The sequence below is a fragment of the Larus michahellis genome, chromosome 10, assembly GCF_964199755.1.
Source record: "Larus michahellis chromosome 10, bLarMic1.1, whole genome shotgun sequence".
NCBI classification, from domain to species: Eukaryota; Metazoa; Chordata; class Aves; order Charadriiformes; family Laridae; genus Larus; species Larus michahellis.
This window is the reverse complement of record NC_133905.1, coordinates 14,081,518-14,102,478: the sequence shown is the minus strand read 5'-3', so window position 1 is coordinate 14,102,478 and position 20,961 is coordinate 14,081,518. Positions and strand designations below refer to the sequence as shown.

The window sequence follows — 20,961 nt, the reverse complement described above, 5'->3', positions numbered from 1 at the left end:
TGTGGTTAAACCTGTAGTTCCCTTTTTCAATGCATGCTTGTCTAACTTATCATCTGCCATCAGTTCTCAAGTACATTTGTACTTGAAAGACAGCAGTTATAAAAGAAACCCACAGGGAGATGACACAGAGGACATTTGCACAAACGGAGCAGACTTCACAGAACTTTAGAGACTCCGCAGGTAACCTCCAGGGGTATCTGTTGCGGTTTTTGTCTTGTTGTGCTTTGTTTGGAGACTGCAAAGGTCCCGCTTTTCAAAGTCAGCTTTGCCTTACACTGGGAAATGCGTCTGGAATCTGCTTCTGACCAGTTGCCTGTGAGACAGTGGGACACGTCAGCTATAAGTAAGAAAAGCATTACCTTTTAGAGGCTCTTTTCTAGGGATTGGGTTTCTGCTGTCCTTGAGAAAGGAGTGTACTCTTTACAAAGGGAATATATTCTTTACCTTCTGCTTAATACTTTTTACCACATATAACCAAAACATAATATAATCAAGGCTTATATTTGTCCTGAGAACTTACTATATCCATTTTTGTGAGGACCTCTTGTAGATTTCTAGTTAACATCTTCACTTGAGTACACTTATTTTGATTCTCTTTTCAGTACTTTCTCACCTGAAACACACAGGGTGTCACAGACTGCAAGGTGTTCTAATAGGTTGTGGTCTTGAACAGCTCTGGAAATACCTCTTCCAAAACCTGTATTTTTAATCTTAGTCTCATTGCAAGAAAAAGAAAAATAGCATTTTTGAAAACAAGGTAGAAAAAGATAAACTGATAAGATAAACAGGGATAATAACTGAAAACTAATCTGCATTACAGTAACATTTTATATCCAGTTACAAATCCATAACCTGCTGCTCAGAAAATATTAGGTCTGTGTCTAATACTTGCATGCTTTTAGACAGCAAAAGTACCTTTGAAAAGTTTTTTAGGATCTTTTCAAAAGCATAGTAAAAAAGAATGTGCCCAGGAAGAATCAGAATCCTTATTTTCTGAGAACAAAGTAAAAAAATCTGTAGGTAGTAAACCCAAGAAAGAGCCAGCTTTTTTAGGTGTGCTAAATGTCGGAGCAGTCCTGAAACCAACGTGCTGACGTTACTCAAGTCACCAGGTGTGAATCTTAAGCAGCTGTAAAACAGGCTTTTTAAAGATTTTTTTTTTTTTTAGTAACATACTGAAGTGATTTCTTTTTTTTTTTTTCTTTTTTTTTTTTTTAAGTGATTGCTCTTAACAGTGGAACTACTGAAGCTTCTTTCCCAAAGTCTCGTAGTTGTACCTGATAGAGCTTTGGCCGGAGCTGGGGAAGCACGACCTGTCCCTCCGTCTCTCCGCTATGGGAGTGGAATGCCCTTTGTGTCTTTCTCACCGCGGTACCTGGTTCACATTACAAGAGCTTCATCTACTTGAAACTGGTTCTTAGCTGCTGGTTTTGGCGGTCGGTGGTCGGTGGGAGAGCTGCGATGAACGGGGCGGGTAATGTTCGTAGGTGGGAATGCAGATGTGCACGCATGCATAAAAACCCGTGCACACACATCTGGGCAGTTCAGAGTCGCGTTCTTGGCAGAGTTGTACTGGGGTTACTGCTAGCATGAAAATGAGAAGCTGTTTTTTTATTTTCAGGGACTTGAAGTTGATAGATTTTTACTTTTAATAGAGATAAAAGTTATTTAAATACTAGTGTATTTAATACTCTCATCAGGTAAATGAGCTATATGGTATTTTTTGAAGCAGTAAAGAAAGCCGGATGCCATTAAGCTGTAAAAAAAAGCATATTGGAAATATGTGTTGCGTTCTAGCAGTTCTTTTAATTATTTTTTATCAGATAAAGCAGTATAGGTGTGGCAGAGGTGGTCAGAGATCAGGTGCTGTTGTAAACTTATGTTCAGTCCACATAATGCCCTCCAGAATAACATAATCTTGTGAAGCAGAGTGCATGGTATCCAAGTGAGAAAATCCAAAAGAACAGACTTTTCATGAATGGTAATGCAATAGGAAACAGTCTTGGAGGGGTGATGTAGGCATAAATGTGAAGAATAATAACCCGATTGTTTGTGATTCACGTACATTCTGGAAGAACCAAAATGTCTTTCATTAACCCAACATACGTAAAAGCAAACCCTGACTTCCCAGGAATAATCCATTAGCAAACTCCAGAGGTTCAGTTAGCATCGTGCACATTGTGGCTAGCAGAATAGTAGACACATACGAAATAATATAGACAATGAGTGGACTTGGACATTAAGAAACACACTGTATTCTAGATTATGTGTCATTTTAATGAACTCAGCATTCATACAGCATTTTGAAAAATAGTGATTGTACAGCAGAAGTACTCCAACTGTGATCAATTGGAGTGCTTCCAGTCCCTGGGTTATTTATTGGAGGTTCAGGGAGAACTGATGGGTTAAAGACGCTTTCTCTGCTCATTACCATCTGAAAATATGATGTTTTCCATACAAGCAATTGCTGCAGTGCCCCAGGGAAGTCGTGCAATTGGGCTGGGAGGGCGTATTTCTCTTCAGTAAGAACATTGTGGAAAGCCACTGTTCTGTATTTCAGTGTTGTTTATATTAGGTTATACATGAATGATTACACACAGATTTTTTTTTTCTCCCAGTACTTCATGAAACAATCTGTAGGAAGCGTAAGAACATGCTGGTTTTTAAGCATTAAAAAAAGTCATTCATTTAAATTAGAAACAAACAAAATAGTTTCTCTTACACCCAATAATTATCATTGGAGAATTAGCCTTGAGGTGAGCACTGAGACTGCTTCTTTAGTGAGCTTTATTGAAGTAGAAACTGGAAAGTAAATTCCAGTAACTAGCCATTTTATACACAATGGCAGCTAAAAATATGGTTACTTCTGTTCTGGGAGTAAACAGGACTCTTCTGAAAGCCAATATACCTGAACACGACTCGCTTCTCTCCGTGGAGAGATGTTGTAAGTCCGTGACTGCTGCTCTGATATTCCACACTGACAGTGTTTGAAACCAGGAGCTTTTTCAAAGAGGGCGGGCAAAAGCAAAAGGAGCAAAATTAAATGTGGTTGGTGGTACTTGTATTAAATTTAGCTATGACAAGATGGATTTTCCTGCAAGGAAAGGAGAAGAATCCATCTCCTGCAAGGTGGCAGTTTCGTTCCTTTGATCATGTGGATTTACCGTGCTCTGTGGTTTGTGTGCTTAACGCTTGGGATTGTGTTCATTTTTAGCTCTCGGCCTCTGTAACATGGTGACAAGGCACATACGCTGATACACGGCCCTTCTCATGTACCATCTGAGGACGATGGCCAGCATGATGAGAGTTTTTCTGATCCTTCTTTGGACAATGAACTTGGTTGAGGCAAATGTACCTCAAGCTGCAGGAGGTAAGGCATTTTCCTTCTACCAGTGTGTGGCTCTAGCAGCACTGGGTTGACCAATGCGTTGGTCAAACTGGCTCTTCTAAGCATGAATAAAAGAGTCCATGGCATGCCATGAGTATGGGACTACAGATGACCATGCTGTGCTAACGTGCTTCTTGGGACAGTTGTACCCTGTCTCCGTTAGATTGCTCCCAGCCAGTGCCTGAGGACTGTTTTGCATTGAGAGGGAAAAACCATGCGGCATGTAGACGCAAGCTCTGCCGTGCCACTTGCCCTCTGGGCTGGACAGTAGTTCCTGGCCTGGTTTATTCAACAATTTAATCCAGCCTGAGCAAAGACGTTATTCCAGGTAGCAATTTTACTTCCAGGAACAAAACTGCAGTTAGCTGCAGGAACATGGTGACACAAAGCATCGCTGGCATAATCCTGGTGTGTCGACAACCTTAACAGTGATATTTTTTGTGGGCATCTCAACAAGAAACATTTTAAGAGAAGCAGTTTGGGGTGGTTTGTGTTGGGGTTTTCTGAGCCTTTTTGAGGCAGTTTTGCTAATGCAAGTTGCATGCTTGAAAATTGAACAGGCATCAAAGGTTGAAATCGTGGGAGAAGTGAGGACATCAGTCCCTCAACTGCCTTGGAGATGGCAATTAAGGGAGGGCAGGCTCTGAAGAACTCTAGAAACGGAGAGGAGTAGACTGATTATTTCGTTGCCTTGCCATTTATATGCTAACATATTCCCCCAGCACGAGATCTTCCTCATTTCCATATGAGCTCCAGGAATCCCTCTTGCCCTGTCATTTTAAATTATCATTCCCATCCTTCTATGTTTTCTTCCATTTGTGCTTAATTCCTCTGTTCATCATTTTGTTTCTTCTCTCACATAGAACTTCTGTGGCTGTCAGCTCTCTCTTAGAAAGCCCCCATGTTACGCTCTTCTGCGAGCTTATGTGGATGAGAATTGTTTGGTTCATCACTTGATCAGCCCAGTTTCAGTACACGTCCAGTGTCTATGTGGTTATGAGGATCAAGTTGAAAAACCTAAACCTAATTAACAAGCCAAATGTAATAGATCATTGTGATTTTCAAATCGAAACTGTTGTAAAAATCAATTTTTAAGCTAAGTTCTAAGTAAACTCTTATTTGATGAAGTTTTGGTTGCTATTGAAAGACATTTTTCAAATATTAGAAACATTTTATAAGAAGCTCTTGAGAGAATATAATGTTGACATGAAATTATTTGCATGTATCGGTCATTGCTTCCAAACAGCTATAGCTCTAAACAATTCACTGGATTGCTATGTTATGAATATTTCTTGTTTTCTCCCTTACAGTTCAGGTTTTCCCACCTGTTAACTTCACCCTTACAGTCTCTGCGTTAGCACAAGTACTTTTACACTGGAAACCAAACCCCAATCAAGAACAAAAAAACTACACGATTAGATATGATGTGAAAATCCTAAGCCCTGTGCCTGAAGAGGTAAGATAAAAGATAAGTCCAGCATCCTAAGAAGGTGACATTCCTGTTGAGTTAAACATGTTGCACCAAACCAGGGTGCAGCAGGCGTGATATATCTCTTGAACGATGGGCATGTTGAATCACTTATTCTCTTATATTGTAAACAAATACTTTGAGCACTGGAGAGATTCCCTTTCAGCTGTGCTTATGGGTACAGCTCTGCTGGGACAAGGGTAACCCTGGGAACTGGCAGTCTCTGCTGCGTTCATCTTGAGGAAGGTTGGATACTGGTTTTAGGTGGTATTGCTCTCCAATCAAGTCAGCTCACTTAATTCCCATTGCCATGGTATCATTATCATGCCAGGGTATCATTAAAGTGCCGGACCATGTTTCATCACAGCTGTATGCTCTAGACAAATTTTTGGTAAGATAAGGGTCCTGCTGTCTGAAGTGAGAAGCCTTATACACTTCTGGTGTGGATTATTTGGACCCTTTAGCTTTATATGCTTGATATAACCAGCTAAGCTAGCTGGCTGGTTTGCCTCTTTGCAGGTCCCTTCATTCAGCTTCCATCACATGTGATGCTTATTTGATTTTTTTTTTAATTTCAAGTATGATACAAAGAAGACTTACAGTATCCAAACAGCTGCACTTCACAATGGTTTCTCCGCACACGTTCGGACATTACTTTTCCATAACGACCTTCAGATGAGAAGTGACTGGGTGAAAGACGAACTTCCGCCTCTGCCAGGTAAGAAGAAACGCAGGAGAGGTTTGAATTTTGTGTTCTGTCCTGGTCTGCGGACTAGACATCAAAAGGTGACAGGTTTAATACTTGAGAAATACGGCATTTTCCCCTCTACCTGCTACACTGATCTTAGAAAATAATTTAGTCCAGGCCTTTCTCTACTGCTGTGGAGCCTGGGGTACAATCTGGAGGTGCAGAACATGGATAACCCATATAAAATTTTCTAAAAATTCCTTGCTAAGGCTAAAATAACCTAGTTTCATACAGTCTAGGATATTAAAAGATCATGTTGCCTTGGTGTACATGAACTATGTAATGGTGCTGTGTGGTACTGATTTACTTAAACTGTTTGGGAATTTTCATCCATCTGTAACTGATAGACCTGTGTCATAAGGAAGAGAATTGGGTACAGTAGACGTAGATGTAATGGACCAAAGACTGCAATCAAAGTGTTTAGCAACATGAATTTCTTACGACTTTTGTAATAAGATTTTTACTTTCTGCTTTGTAATTTCTTGACTCCCTAGGTGCCCCAGAGACATCTGTCACTAATTTGTCCTGTGTTACTCGCATCACCATTTCTAGTACTGTTTCTCTCCATTGCTCGTGGCTTCCTGGCCCAGGGGCACCAGAAGATACTGAGTACTTTCTATTTTACAGGTTGGTGTTTTCTCCCATTTTATTCAGCAATGAATTTCTTTAAGAGCATCATGTCTCACAAGTACTTTAATTTAGGTATGAGACACACACTGAAGAATGTCGAGATTATATGAAAGACAAGTGGAACAGGAATACTGAGTGCAGATTTTTAGTGACTCATATTGATTCTGAAGAGGTTGACAAACTCATTGTAATACACATTAACGGGTCTAGCAAGTATGCTACAATCAAGCCTTTCCAGCAGTTATTTAACCAAAATGCCATTGGTAAGTAGAAATACTTTTGGTTTTAAAAAAAATGAAAAACGTCTAGCAGGATTATCAAAAGATTTATGAGAGGCTACTACTGGATTCAATGGTTCTTGATGCAGGTGAAAGTATGTACTGATTTTGCAAAGACATCTTAATGAAATTGGAAGAGATTATAGGACAGAAATGGATGGTTTTAACTAATTTTGATTTTAATAATTTATTTTAAATGATAGAATGACCAAAAAAAAAAAAAAGCTAGAAAAGACAATTAGTTATTCTGTTTGTTAGCCAAAGCATTATTTCCAATATTCATTTTCAATTTATTTAGTCAATATACCTTCACGTACAGTTTTTACTACCTTTTATTTTACAGCCTTTCTTTAAAAGGAAAAGGACAAATGATGTTCAAGATAACCATGTCCTTTTAAAGACTGTCAAATAAAAGGTAGTATCAACCATGAATGTCTATCATCTTTCAGTTTCTTTTCCTTCATTAGTTCCACACCTTTCACTTCTATGTAAACAGCTAACATTTCCCTTTTTCATGGCTTCACTAAGATAAAACAGTTGGCGTACTTTCTTCTTAGAATTCATCCCCATAGTAGCTGCTGATTCATTCCCTCGAGTTTGTTTATTTTTCAGTAACTTTCCTGGTTACATCTGTTTTTTTCCTGAAAAGTTTTTCTAAGTGTTCTATCATTAATTTTATGCTTTAGTGAAAATTAATTTAATAAATCCCCCTCCTCCATACTAGTTTTCCAAAAATCTTAAGTGGATTTTAAAAACTGTTTTCCCTTAGCTGTTTTTTCCAATATAGTTATTCCTCCTAAATCCTTACCTTTTCTGTCCAAAAGGTGAAATACTTCAAGGATTATAGGTCCTGCTTGAAAACACTATCAGGTTATACAGTGCTCCAGTTGTTAGTATTTAAACTTTGCTCTCTATATAGCTTACCAGTACTGTTTTCTTTTTGTAGAGAAAGTGAATGTTCCCAGAAATGTCACTGTATTCTTGGAGCAAAATGATCTCCTGGCCACATGGGAGAAGCCAGTTTCTCCTTTTCGTAAAGAATGTTTTGAATATGAATTTTACCTCTCCAACTTGAAGTCAGGCAACAGACAGGTAATTGCTTCTCTGAGGCCCAAGTATTACGTAGCATTCCTGTCTCTGAGCTGACTGGCCTATGTAGCTAGAATTTGCCTTCATGCAACCTGGTGAAAAATCTTCATATTCATGGATATGTTACAAAATTTAAAACATTTAAAATAAAACCTGCTGTTAGTGCATTTTCGGAACTATAGACTTTGGTGGAACTTGTCTCCCATTTGTAACTACAGTTCAGCAAAACCAAAGTCTCATCAATTTTTGTATTTTTCCTCTTTTTGTGGACATCATTTATGTCTGCGACAAACTATCCCCAAGAGACCTAGAAAGCAGAAGGACAAAAATTGGAATTATTCAGTTTTATGCATCTGGGTTCAGAACAGTAGGAGGACGGAGAATCCTGAAAATCCAGCATTAAGTGTCATAAGGAAGAATGCAAAAATGAGGCATCTTTCAAGAACTGGCCCTGAAATATTGGTGTATTATGAGAGAAATTACACCTATAGAAATAGAAATCTTACTTCAAAAGCAAGACCAGATGCTCACAGTTAAAGTTGTAAAGGCGTTTAAAAAAAATAAACAGTTTGTTTTCTGAATTTTTTAGTCTTAAGTAATCTATAACAGTACAATATTGTTTTCCTAACAGATATTGAAAATATCCTCAAATGACTTCAGATTACGGATTGATGTCACCAGCAGGTATTCCGTACGAATAAGAGCTAATCATCACATATGCTGTATGAGAGGATTTTGGAGTGACTGGAGTGAAATTATTTATGTTGGTAAGAATGACATGCTTCTCTCTTGTAATGAATATTATTACATTGCGGGAAAGCAGATGCTGCTTAATCATGAGCGTGCACACCACCAAGTCATTTTAATAGAAGCCAGGAAAATAGGTATTTGAAGGAAGAAACTGACTTGTTAATGCCAAGGGGAGTTAAATCCGTGTTCCATTAGAAATAATAAAAAAAAAATAAATCTTCCAAGCAAACTTTTGGACATATGGAGGGGTTTGTTTAGACAGTGTTTTGGTTTTACGTGCTTGTCTTTTCAGAGACTGCATTAAACTGGCTTAAGGCGTAAGTTCTAGGTAAGGCCTTGCATTGTTTCTTTAGTTTTTACATGCGTTTCCCTGGTGTGCATCAGGATGTTCATGCTGGAAGTTAATATGAGTGATCATGTCAACTATTACTTTACTAGAGCTATCTGAACTCTTAAATGTTGGGGGGGAAAAAAAGAGCACGGTTTTGGCATCTTTGGAAAATGAAGATTTGCCCCACTTTGTTCTGTATTTCCTGCTTGTTGAACATGTTTTTCTGGAAATAACAGTTTTGTTATCACAGCACGTTATCAACTGTTGCTTCTTAGACATCCTCCTTTGCTCTTATCTTTTGAGTTTCTTAACTTCCTGGGTTTTCACTTAAAAAAAAGAAGTTCCTTGCCCTCTCCTGTTTACTGGGATTTTCCCTCTTATGTCTATTTGCAGGAGAATGCAAATCCCCTGGTGTTTTGCCTCCTTACTGTAACACATCCCCTTGGGAAGAGAGGCTCAGCAACTCGACCACTTGCCTGGGGCGAGGAGGGGGTTGACTGAAAATCTTATTAATTAAGAAAACTGGGCCTGTTTATTAACCTCATGCACCTATCTGGGAAATACTGTGATGAGACCAACTTTCAGACCCATAGACCTCTTGTGAGCCCATATCCTGAGAAAACCATTGGCCTAGGCTGCCCGTCCTGTAGCAGCAATCCTCCAACCTTGTTACCAACTGAAGCATGACTCTGGATCCTTTCTTTGGGCGATGGGGATCAAACCCTGCGAAATGCAGCCATACGCTGCCAAAAGCGGGTTTTGTAAAACCCCATCTTGATACCAGCTGTCTCTAAAAGGTTGTTCAGAAGCATCACAGTCAAACAAAGCTAGATAAAGACTCACCAGTGCAGCCGAGTGGGCTGGACCCTTCATTGACTACGCACGGCAGCCCAGTATGAATCAAATCTGTGAAGCTGTAAGTACGTATGTAACAGCCACTGCCAGGGTTCACAGGTTAAGAGATCCACGGGTCAAGTTTGGGGCTGAGAAGTACCTCACAGCACGTTTGTGCTGTCCCGATTCTGCTTTCCCAGCAAGGCTGAAAGAGTTGAGGGCCCCTCTACGTCAGCTGGAGCACTTTTGGAGCTGTCTCTGCCCCACAGCGTGACAATGACCGAGAAGTTGGAAGCATCACCCTTAGGGACACCTCTACTCATGCACTGCACATATCAAATATGGAAAATTCATTCTGATGGTAAAAAAACAAGAAAGTTAGTCTTCCATAAAAATTTACTAAAATGTCAAAAATACCCAAGGACAGGTCCACTTCAGTTTTTCTTATGAAAAAGGATTTTTAGAGGCTTGTTGCAGTTCATTGGCACAATACAGGTTACTGCATAAGTTGCTGGGTTTCAGTACATACTTCAGCCACTCGTTAGCATTGCTGTTAACGCTGTGGCTCCGAGGAAGTGTCATCTGTTCTCTCCATTTCATGTATTATGTGGACACCTCTCCCTAGGCAGGTGCACGTGCTTGTAGTTCACAATGGTACCTGGTACCTCCGGGCACGTCTCGGAGAGAAGCTGGAGGAGGAGCACGCCGAGCAGGTCCCCGCAGCCACAGCACAGGCTCTGCAATTCCCACATCTCCCACACCGTACTCCCAGTTGCAGTGAGACGTAGTCTTGCCTGATCTTGCCTTTTTGAGGCACTTGCCAACCAATGTAAGATGGAAGAGACAGAATCACAGAATCACAGGATGGTCAGGGTTGGAAGGGACTTCTGGAGCTCATCTAGTCCAAGCCCCTGCCAGAGCAGGGTCACCCAGAGCAGGATGCACAGGAACGCGTCCAGGCGGGTTTGGAATGTCTCCAGACACGGAGACTCCACCACCTCTCTGGGCAGCCTGTGCCAGGGCTCTGCCACCCTCAAAGGAAAGAAGTTCCTCCTCATGTTTAGGTGGAACTTCCTATGTTCAAGTTTGTGCCCATTACCCCTTGTCCTGTCCCCGGCACCACTGGAAAGATCCTGGCCCCATCCTCCTGACACCCACCCTTTCAGTATTTATAAGCATTGATAAGATCCCCCCTCAGTCGTCTTTTTTCCAGACTGAAGAGACCCAAATCCTTCACCCTTTCTTCATAAGAGACATAGGACCCTGCCATTTTTGGTTTGGGAATCAGAGACACTTCCCAGCCGTCACGCTGGGAGGCTTAAAATTGGTTTATGGGCCTTAAATGTTTTCCACAGTTTGCTGCCCCAGTTATCCTCAAGACTCACACGAAGCATACCTTGTTGGCAGTTACATCCTAAATCTTATTTTCTTGAAAGAAAAGTGGTAACACTGAAGACAAAATAAACGACCCTAAGCTGTTAGTAATGGCCAGGTTGCCCGTGTAGCCCAGCGGGGTGGTATGGCAGCGCAGGACGGGTCACACAGCCCTGCCCCTGCTGTCATCCCCGCGCTGCTCTCGGGGACTGCCGTGCAGCCTCTGCTCCTCATTTCTCAGAAGCAAACCTGGCCACGATTGAATCTTGTTTTGTCCACAGCACCACCAAACCCCACGCTCCTACCGCTGGCCCATTTCCCTCCCTTCAATTACCCGGTAATGGCAGCGCTGACACCTTGATGCATAGGACAGGTAGTTATCGTAAGCACACAGGGACTCGGCAGCCTTTTGCAAACGCAGTTTAATGTAAATGTTTTTGTTGTATGGCATAATGTCGCACAAAATAATGGTCGTGGTCACTGGGCAATGCCTTTTCAAAACAGAAGCGTTGACCTTGATAGAAACACCGGTGTCTGCTCACAGGCAGGGGCCGTAGAGAGATTCTTCCTGAGGAAATGCATCTCAAGAAAAATGAGGGGATTTGACATATTTTTTACAGGCAAGTTTATGAAGCCAGAGAAATCCAGTTCTTGGCTAGAAAGGATTAACAGAAATGAAGAATGGTTTAATGGAAAACAAGCAGTTTGTGCCTGAGATTATCAGCAAGTGGTGTCTTTGCTCAGCACCAGTCGTGTGCTCGCGGCAGGGCACTGCGTGGCTCGGGACAGCAGCCAACGGACCGTATTGTCCTTCTGGTGGGCCTGGAGTCCTCACGATTCTCGGCTTGTTCTCTCCTTCACGTCAAAAGGAGAGAAATTTACTGCTGAAATTAGAAAGTCCGTTTCATGGAAATTGTTCTTGAAGCTCTGTGTTTCGTTTCTAATTCTAGATACCAAGTCTCCATCGTTTGCATGTTAATTTGTGATCTGAATAGGATCACATAAAACAGATGATGCAATCTTTTGTAAGAGTGTATTTAAAATAATCTGCACTAAAGTAGTATATTTAATTTCTTTTTTTTCTTTAAATTCAGGGCAAAACAAACTGGAGAATCTTGCAGCCTGGATTCTCGCTGTGCTTTGTGTGTTCACGTGCTGCGCGTTCCTGCTTGTTGCTACAATATGCAACATGTAAGTATCATCGTCTTCTTTTTAATTACAGTATAACTAAGGACTGGGTGTTCAACAGGTGTGGGGGATGCTTTATTTAGCTTTGGCTTATTAAGCTTTGCTTAATTTTAAGAAAGGGCGCTGAGTTTGGTCTTCAAGCATAATTATACAAAGTAAAAGTACTGAATAAGTAATAATCAACCTCAGTAATTATCAATAATATCATTCAGCAAAATTGGTGGGGTAAGAGGGTTATTCAATTTAATTTTAAACATCAAAACCATATACTGAGTGGGGCGAATACGTTAAAAATCTATTTGTCCTTATCTCGTTTCTTCACTTAAATGGATCTGGCTGGGTCAATGATTTCCCCAGGAGGACTCTGTCTTTAACCCTGGTGAAAGCTGCTGACAGCATCTTTCATGGCTAAAATGTACAGGCCAGGATTTTCTAAGTCTTGTCTAGTCCAGCCTGCGGACCTATGCTCTCTGTCGGGCTCTGGCATGTAATCTGAATTTCAGCTGACATGGAGGAGTGTGGTAGATGCTCTGAAGAGGTACAAATTCAGGGCCTTTGTGCTTGCTGCTCCTCTTGACCTCTTCACAGGAGCAAGTGCATTGAACAATTGTTTGCTTTGAGTTTTTGAACTATATGTTTAGTTTATCTTTAGTTACTACAGAGGCTATGGATGCCATGTAGTAAAACCAGATGCCATAGAGCCAAACATTCCAAAATGTGCTGTGAAGAAACCAGATGCAGTCTGGATTTCTGTAGCTGTGACTAGTCAAATCGTAAGTGATGACTTAAAGAATCAATGTAATTACAAGCTTCTCCCCTGAAACATGCATCAAGCAGCAATTACCAGCCCACAATAAACACAGCTCCCAGTAATGTAAGTGCTGTCCTTGACTCTGCTAATTTCTTATTCATTTTTTAATGCCTTTTAATTTATTGGTCATCCTGATGTGTCCTTGGCTATTTTCCTTTCCATACCACATTTCCTGTATCAAATAAAGGTCTTGTCTACAGGAACATTACATTAGAATAACTGTTATTAACTCTCCCTGAAGTGTCTGGTGTCTATGATAACCTGTTCTTAAGTCAATTTAATTAGCATAGCAGATCTCAATAAGCAATCCTTTTTGGAACAAGACAGATTAACTCCCCAGAGAGTTTATTCATGTTGCGCTTTGTATGCGCTGGTTCCCAAGAATGCAGCCTTGATGTATTGGTGGAAATCCCCAAACGGCTCGTACTCACATCACTGATTCTTTTACGGATTGACCTGTCTGTATAGCCATGGGTCCTCCGCTGCTCCAGCATCATCTTCATCAGTTCTTTCCTCTCTCTTTGGGACAGCAAAACCCCAACACCAGTTAGTTCCAAAAGCAGTTTGTAGCAGTCTTACCGCTCCATGTTACCCCCTGCAGAGATCCTGAAACAGATATATGGGGAGAAATAGGTACAGGGGAAGACTTCTACTCAAGGACCAGCTTGAAGATGCTGTACTAATGCATTTTATGAACTTTAATACATCAAGCAAATTTAAGCTAGCTTTTCCAGGTTCAAGTGCTTGATGCTACTTTTGTTGTGTCTAGGAGTTTCTCTCTGCCTGGCCAGTATATAATTCCCTAGCACCCAAAGGCTTATTACATCTTTGCCAAAATGATTATAATTTTGTCTGCCTGCTGCACTAAATATCAAGAAGTTGCTAGCTTTACTCCACCCTTCCCAAGCTGCTTCTTGCTCAGTGTCCCTGCCATTTCTCACTGGGAAGTGCAAGAAGATGAAACGCAGTGCTTAGCCTGCTCATTTGTTGTATCTGCAGATATTAAAAAAAGAAAAATAGAACAGGTTCCCTAGATCACAGTTTCATTAGTGCTCTCAGTTTTTACTGCTCTTGAAAATTCATGAAGTGTACCGTGCAATTCAAGCCACAGAATCATTTCAATTTTGATACGATTTGAAGCCATTATAAGGAATTTCATTATACAGAAGAGTTCTATAAATTTTTCTATGTGCTTCCTGGTGGTTGCAGGCATCAGAAATGCAGACTACTGTTTGGGAGAAATGCTACGAGGCAAAGTAGCCCTTTGGGACTGTTTGGATAGTTTTTCCCCTTCACTTACTTGCAGTAGCTGATGGGGTTATGGTCTTGATAAAAAGCACAATTGACTGTTTTCCTGGTTTGCCCTCTGTCTTTATGAATGAGTGTCTTCTGTACTTCCTTAGGCTGTGCCTTGGAATAACATTTTCTCCTGGAGGTGAACCCACAGGAGGAGGTAGTTAATAACTTGCTCTCAGCTGCTCTCCACTTGATTGACGCGAGGACAGTCAGTAGCCCTCCCTACCCTCAAATCGATGTGGTCATCCCGACCGCCACCAGGTACCCTTCCCTCTTGGGCACCCACTCGGGTCCACGACCTGCAGTCACCAGCCCCCCGCTACAGGGAAGTCATTTGGAAAGTGTCACAGGGAATCTCGGGGGAGGCAAGACACTAGAAAAAGCACTCTGACATACTGCGAAAACAAATATTTCATCAGTCTCGTCGCAGCAGTTAGAAGAAGGGAAAAGACGAACTTGTTCTCTTACTTGTTTCTCTTTATTTATCTTTGGCCTTTTCATGTCACAGCCTGTGGGAAAAGTGGCAAATTTGAGAAAGACAGACACAGCACAATAGCTAGATGCTCCAAAACACCGAGTTAAGGCATGAGGGTCCCGTGGGGTGTTTCCAAAGCCTGAAGGTCCAGGTAGCGCTAATGGAAAGGGCCATGCTCTAACCACGTAGAGACAAGCAGAGATAACTGTAACACTTTTTGTGACGATATGTGATCACATCGTAACTCCAACTTTTCAGTGTCCTGCCAAAAAGAACAGGACCATTCTGAGGGCACCACTGTCTCCACCCCCACCAACGCCTCACTGCCAAGACTCCTGCACCTGAGGGGCAAGCAGCCCCCCTGAACACCACTGTGCTTCTGCCTCATTCTCTTGGGCGTTTGTGCACCCCTCCTTAAGTGTTTCTATTCCCGAAGTGACAAGTAACTTACGCTTTTTGCTGACTCAATAAATAATTTTGGTATGGCTCCATCAAAATCTTTTCTTCACAAACAGCATAACTAGAAACGCGCCAATTCTAAACAAAAGCAAATCTCGTTGGTTACGTTGCACAGCAATAGCATAAATCAAAACCACACTCGGAGCTGAAATAAGATACAGGTGAAATCATGTGGCCTCCAGCGCCTTCCTCCTGAAAGGCTTGGGAGACACGATGGAGTGCAGGAGCCCTGAAGGCAACAGCGTTTGGAAACCCAACCTGGGTATGGTCACAAAGACCGAACCCTTAGCAGGAAAGCTGGGAAGAGTAGAGATGGTGGCAGGTGCTGGAGCCTTAATGTTGGCGCTCGTCCCAGTCCCACTCTTGAGTTACAGCAGAGCCACGTTACTGACCCACTCCGCTGGTGGTGACCACGCAGCCCGACTTGTCCTCCGCAGCCGCCGATGGTTGGACTGCCTTCAGCAGTTCAACAAAGGGGACGCAAATGTCTCCTAAAACTGACTCGCAGTCTGCTTTTCCTCCCCATATTCCCACTTCTGGCTGTACACCTCTGTCACCAACCCAGCAATGGGGAGACATCCCATAGCTTGCTTGGTCAGGTCTATCATGGGAGCAGTAATATGGCCCTTCCCTGTGTCTAATAATGAGTTAAGTATTAATGTCTCTTTCAAGGCAACAGCAGCTCAGCCAGGAAGGTTTAGCTCCAAATTGATAGTCAGAAAATATTATTCCTCCTCACCTCCCTGGTGAGCAGGAATAATGGGATAAAAGAAAAGTTGACAGAACTCAGAAAGCTTTTGGAAGTAGAATAGTCATAAGAACATAAGCGCTCAACTAAGCAGACATCAGCCAGGAAAATTGCCACAAAATCAATGGGGAAGAGGAGCAGATCTGCCCTTGGTCCCAGCAGCTGGGACTCCACACCTTGGCCACGTCCCTGCTTCATGGATGTCAGGCTTTCTCCACAGAACAGGCGCCAGCTACTAATTCTGGGCTAAGTCCTACAGTCTTCACTCAGGCCACGTTCCCGTTAAAATCTGGCCCTATTTGGACATGGTGCTATCCATGGGTAGAGATAGTGAATGCGTTTCGGCGATTGAAATGTTAAGTCTGTACTTTGGGATGTATCAAAGACAAGAAAAAGTTCACTCAGCAGCACTGGCAGTCACCGAAATACGTACGCCTATGTGCTTGAGCCTGACTAAAGAGTGTCAGGCAGGGAAGGAGTGTCTCAAAGAGTGTTAGCAGGATGAGTTATTACACCGCCAAGCAGAACCATTTACTGTCAGCCATCTCTGGTCCCGTTCCTTGCCTTCTCCTTGTTCCCTCGGCACGTAATTATTTGCAGTTGCTCTCCCACCACGAGACACGGGCAGATTATGTCCAGAAACCAAACTCTGAGCAAGAGGCAGCCTGTCTTCAATGTCCAAACAAAGCAGATGGCAACACAGCCCTTGGGAAGAACACGAGTGCAGACAGACAGAGCAGAGCAATTAATTTCTCTCCAAGACAGGCCTATCGCTGGCCATCCGAAGCCACAGCAGTGCCCCGTCGGATCGGAGCTTCCACCCAGCATCTGCTGCGGCTGCGATGGGGGAGGCGGATGAGGGAGAGGGTCAGCCTCACCGCCTCTTTGCCGTCTGCATGTCCCCAGGGTCCAGAAGTGTTCTGGTAGGAACAACACACCTGCCCAGCCCTCGGGGTGTCCGCTGGTGGACACTTATCCATTGCTTTCACCTCTTCTGCTGCCGTCAGATGCCGACGAGTGAGTGGGAGGGGGGCGGGAGGGCTGGCAGCACGAGGAGACCTGTCTTCTCCTGGGGCTACACATGTGCTGCTTGTTGAATATGTCATCATCAGAAAAAGCAATTCTTTCGCATCCCTCCGCTGCTGTTTTTTGCAGAAACCACGTATGGAGTAAACTGTTCCCACCAATTCCAACACCCAGCAACAAATTCCGAGATCTCTTCCCAAATGACTACGAGGTAAAATACCATTTTAGTCGCTCGCTCTTTTTTTTTTTTTTTGACTAGAAGGAATGCTTGTGTTTGTGTGCTGCTCTTTCCTGGAAAGGCTGGGAACATTGAGCTTGTTATTGCTCAGATAAAGCCTTTGACCTCTTAGGATTTCTACTGTCCATATTAAATGTGGGCTACATTGTCAAATGTGTTGTGCAAAACATGCCAAGTGGGAAATTTGTGGGTGCAGTTAGTGTAATAATATCCACAGCCCTGACTATGAGTATAACATCAAGTTAGCCATCAAAATTTAGCAATTTGTGAGGCTGTTTTTTGTAATCGTGACTGCTGCGGCGGGGTCTCACCTGGCTGTGCGGCCCCCTCCTCTGCCAAGGACAGGTCCCAGTCCCCAGTAGCTCTGGATCTGGCCTTGCTTGTGGATGAAGTGTTTTGGAGAGGGTTAAAAACGAATGAAAGGATTAAATGCTATCGCCGAGTGCTTTTCTGAAGTGCAACGAATTTCAGGCACACGGTGCCGGACCTACGACTCTGCCTTTTGTAGGGAAATGTTGTGACGTTGCTCCTTCCACCCAGCACAGCCAGGCAGAAGGCTCTGCCTTGGCAGCAGCCGGAGGTCAACTCTGGAGAGCTGATTTATTTTCTGAAACCCAACAATGGGAAATGCTTTGGTCCTACTGTTGAATTGGTCTTAAGCCTTATTATGTTTGCTGTTACTTCACGATAAATACATTGGCCTTACAGATAAGATAAAGCTCCTCACTGTCTGCTCAAGGGAAGTGCTGCTCAGTAACTTGATTTTAATTTGTCCCTTTTAGAATAGGGGTTTGATTTTTTGGGTATCGTTCTTATTCCATGGTCTGGTCAAGGAAACAGGCTTAAAAGATTATCGTATGTTTGTTCACTGGTGTAAAATAATGCGACTTAAGGTATCGCAAATCAGAATATGAGAAACAGCAAATATTGACACTGCAGCTAGAAAATGTGAACTTACGACAGCTGTTTCACATTATCCGAAGCAGCACTGCCTTGTAGGTAGTCATCTCTCTGAAGTGAGCTCGGTGTGGGTAGGCGATACCGGCTGGAGGCTCCCTGCTGGCACCGCAGGGAGAGGTGACAGCATGGCCCTGGTGTCTCTGCTGAGATGGCCGGGGGGGGTGACACCCCTAGCAGCTCAGTTCCTAAATTCAGCATGTAAACAGCAGGGTGAGGTGACGAAAGCCCAGCGCGGCCGGTGGGAACTGTGCTCCTCTGCCTCCTGCCACCCCTGGGGGCTTCCTGGCAGCTGAACTACCGCTTTCTGCTTCCTTCCGCCAGGCACCCCGGCCCTGCATGCGTCCTCTGTGCCGAGGGGTCAGGATCTGGCCCCACAAGTGGGCTTGGCTGCTGTGTCTTCAGAAAAATTCACGTGCCTTGTAACGTGCTCTCCAACTCCTCCTGGGGCTCTTTGTCTAGCGGGTCCTGGGCACCTGGGGGGTGCCCCTGGTCACTGCTGTTGTGCAGTCCATGCCAAATGGGAAATCTGGGGGTGCCCGCGGGACAGGGTGATGAGCAGCCCTGTGAGAACTTCACAGAATCATGGGATGGTCGGGGTTGGCAGGGACCTCTGGGGCTCATCTAGTCCAAGCCCCTGCCAGAGCAGGGTCACCCAGAGCAGGCTGCACAGGAACGCGTCCAGGCGGGTTTGGAATGTCTCCAGAGACGGAGACTCCACCACCTCTCTGGGCAGCCTGTGCCAGGGCTCTGCCACCCGCAGGGTAAAGAAGTTCCTCCTCATGTTTAGGTGGAACTTCCTATGTTCAAGTTTGTGCCCGTTACCACTTGTCCTGTCACTGGACACCGCTGGAAAGATCCTGGCCCCATCCTCCTGACACCCACCCTTTAAGTATTTATAAGCACTGATAAGATCCCCCTCAGTCGTCTTTTTTCCAGACTGAAAAGACCCAAGTCCCTCAGCCTTTCTTCATAAGAGAGGTGTTCCAGTCCCCTCATCATCTTGGTAGCCCTTTGCTGCACCCTCTCCAGCAGTTCCCTGTCCTTGAACCGGGGAGCCCAGAACTTCAGCGGGAATGGCAACTTTCTGGCAAAGTTCTTCTGTTGAACCCAATGCTCTTTCCTCACAAAACGTTTTGGGTGAATCCCTTTTCAAATGCACCAACTTGAAACATGGCGTTTTGCAAAACATGTTGTGAAGTGATGGCTTTGCAGCATTTCGTAACAAATATTCAGTGCAGGCTTAAAACGATACCGCGGTGACTCCTCGCTCTTAATTAGCACAGTTTAGTTGATAACGTCCGTTTACCTCCCAGCTCCCAGCTAAAAGCAGTGTTTGCTTTCCAGAGAGCACGTACCTGCACCAGCGAGACAGAGACCGAGTTCGGGAGCTTCGCTGAGGATCCCTACTGCGTCGCCCTCGACGACTCTGTCTTCTGAGAGGCTGTGGGGCTGGCGAGGCCCCGGCTCGTCACCCAGCGTCACCGGAGCGGGCTCCGTGTCACCTCCACTGCGTCGGCGTTTCCATCAGGGAGGAGGACTTGCTTCCACGAGGTGCCTTGTGTAATGATAAGCTATTAAACGAAAAATCCCAGTTTAAGCAGGACAGAAGCACATGGCACAAGGGCTGTGCAGGAAAAAAAAATTCTGGAAAAGAGCTAATGACTTTTTTTCTGGTTGACAGCTCAGTGTTCTGGATTTTTGTTTTGTTTTAAGTAATTCTGACAACTCAAGTGCAAACTGGGACTTGGCGCAGCCCCATGTATAGGGCAGCAAGGTGCCCAGCTGTGGCCAGTGACCAAGGTGGGCCAAATACTAGGAAAAGGGTAAAAGAAGCTGCAGAGCACCCCAGGGCTGTCATCCTGGTGCTGCGGGGCCACAGCACATCTGTCATCAGAGTGCGGACACACACGTGGCCTTCGCTGATAGAGTTTGTAATGAAACCGTGTGAACTCGGGAAATAACCCCAATAACCTCCATGGAAATGCAACTCATGGATAAAAGGAGCGTCTGTTGGTGCTGTGTGTGAGCTGTGACCCGTGACGCCAGACCATGGGTACGGCTTGAAGGGTGCAACGGCCAGGCCGTGCCCAACGTGGCAGTGTCCCTCTCGTGCTGCATCAAGGTCCTTACATCTTGCTTTGTAACAATTTTGGATGTTGGGAAAAGGCTGTCTCAGTTACAGGACTTTATAAACCCCAAAAGCCCTGGATTTTATAGGCTATTTAAGACAACGTTAGTTTTCTTATGCAGCTGATGTACAGTTAGAGTCTTGTTATTTGTGTGCAGGCAGCCGGCACCTTGCTGCCACGGGCACAACTCCCGAACCCGCAGCGTTCGTGTGCCCGGCAGGTTTCGCGGGCAGCCTGGGATGCTGCACGGGCTGCGTGCGCTGCAGGTCTGCGGGGAGCCACGTTTAAACTCACAGTACATTCACAGCCCGGGACTTGAGAACTATTTTGGTGCTCACCGGGACAAGGGGAGGCACGGGAGACACGCAGTTGGCTCATTTTCAGTCCAGAGCTCCTTTGCAGGCCCTTGCCTGTACCATGAGCTGGCAGCATCTGCAAAAGAACAAGAAGGCATCGTTTGTGCTTCCTGGCACAAGAGAGTAAAGCTTAAAGGGAGAAAAAAAGGGGGAGAAAAAGGGGAAAAATGGCACAAGCTGATAAACTTCCTCAATTGCACCTACAAAACAAAGCCCAGCCTGGGAACGCAGAGTTTTCAAGTGTACAGTAATTAAAGGAATGTGCCAAGGGCCTCCTGGTGCTCTTATGAGGCTTCCTGAGCTGCGAGGAGCTGGGCCCCTCCTGCACCTGCAGCTTCAGCTGCCTTCACGCCTTTTTGAAAATCCAAGCCCAATATTGCAACCT

General features: G+C 44.0%; 1 protein-coding gene across 1 annotated transcript; it reads left to right on the top strand.

The window, feature by feature from the left end:
* The first annotated feature begins 3,100 nt into the window (after window positions 1-3,100).
* IL5RA (interleukin 5 receptor subunit alpha) lies at window positions 3,101-19,546 on the top strand. The gene is made up of 10 exons (XM_074602733.1): window positions 3,101-3,370; window positions 4,699-4,844; window positions 5,436-5,574; window positions 6,099-6,231; window positions 6,307-6,497; window positions 7,459-7,604; window positions 8,233-8,368; window positions 11,985-12,081; window positions 17,023-17,104; window positions 19,436-19,546. The coding sequence occupies exons 1-10, from the start codon at window positions 3,271-3,273 to the stop codon at window positions 19,526-19,528; spliced, it is 1,263 nt and encodes a 420-aa protein (XP_074458834.1). The 5' UTR covers window positions 3,101-3,270; the 3' UTR covers window positions 19,529-19,546.
* The last annotated feature ends 1,415 nt before the right edge of the window (window positions 19,547-20,961 follow it).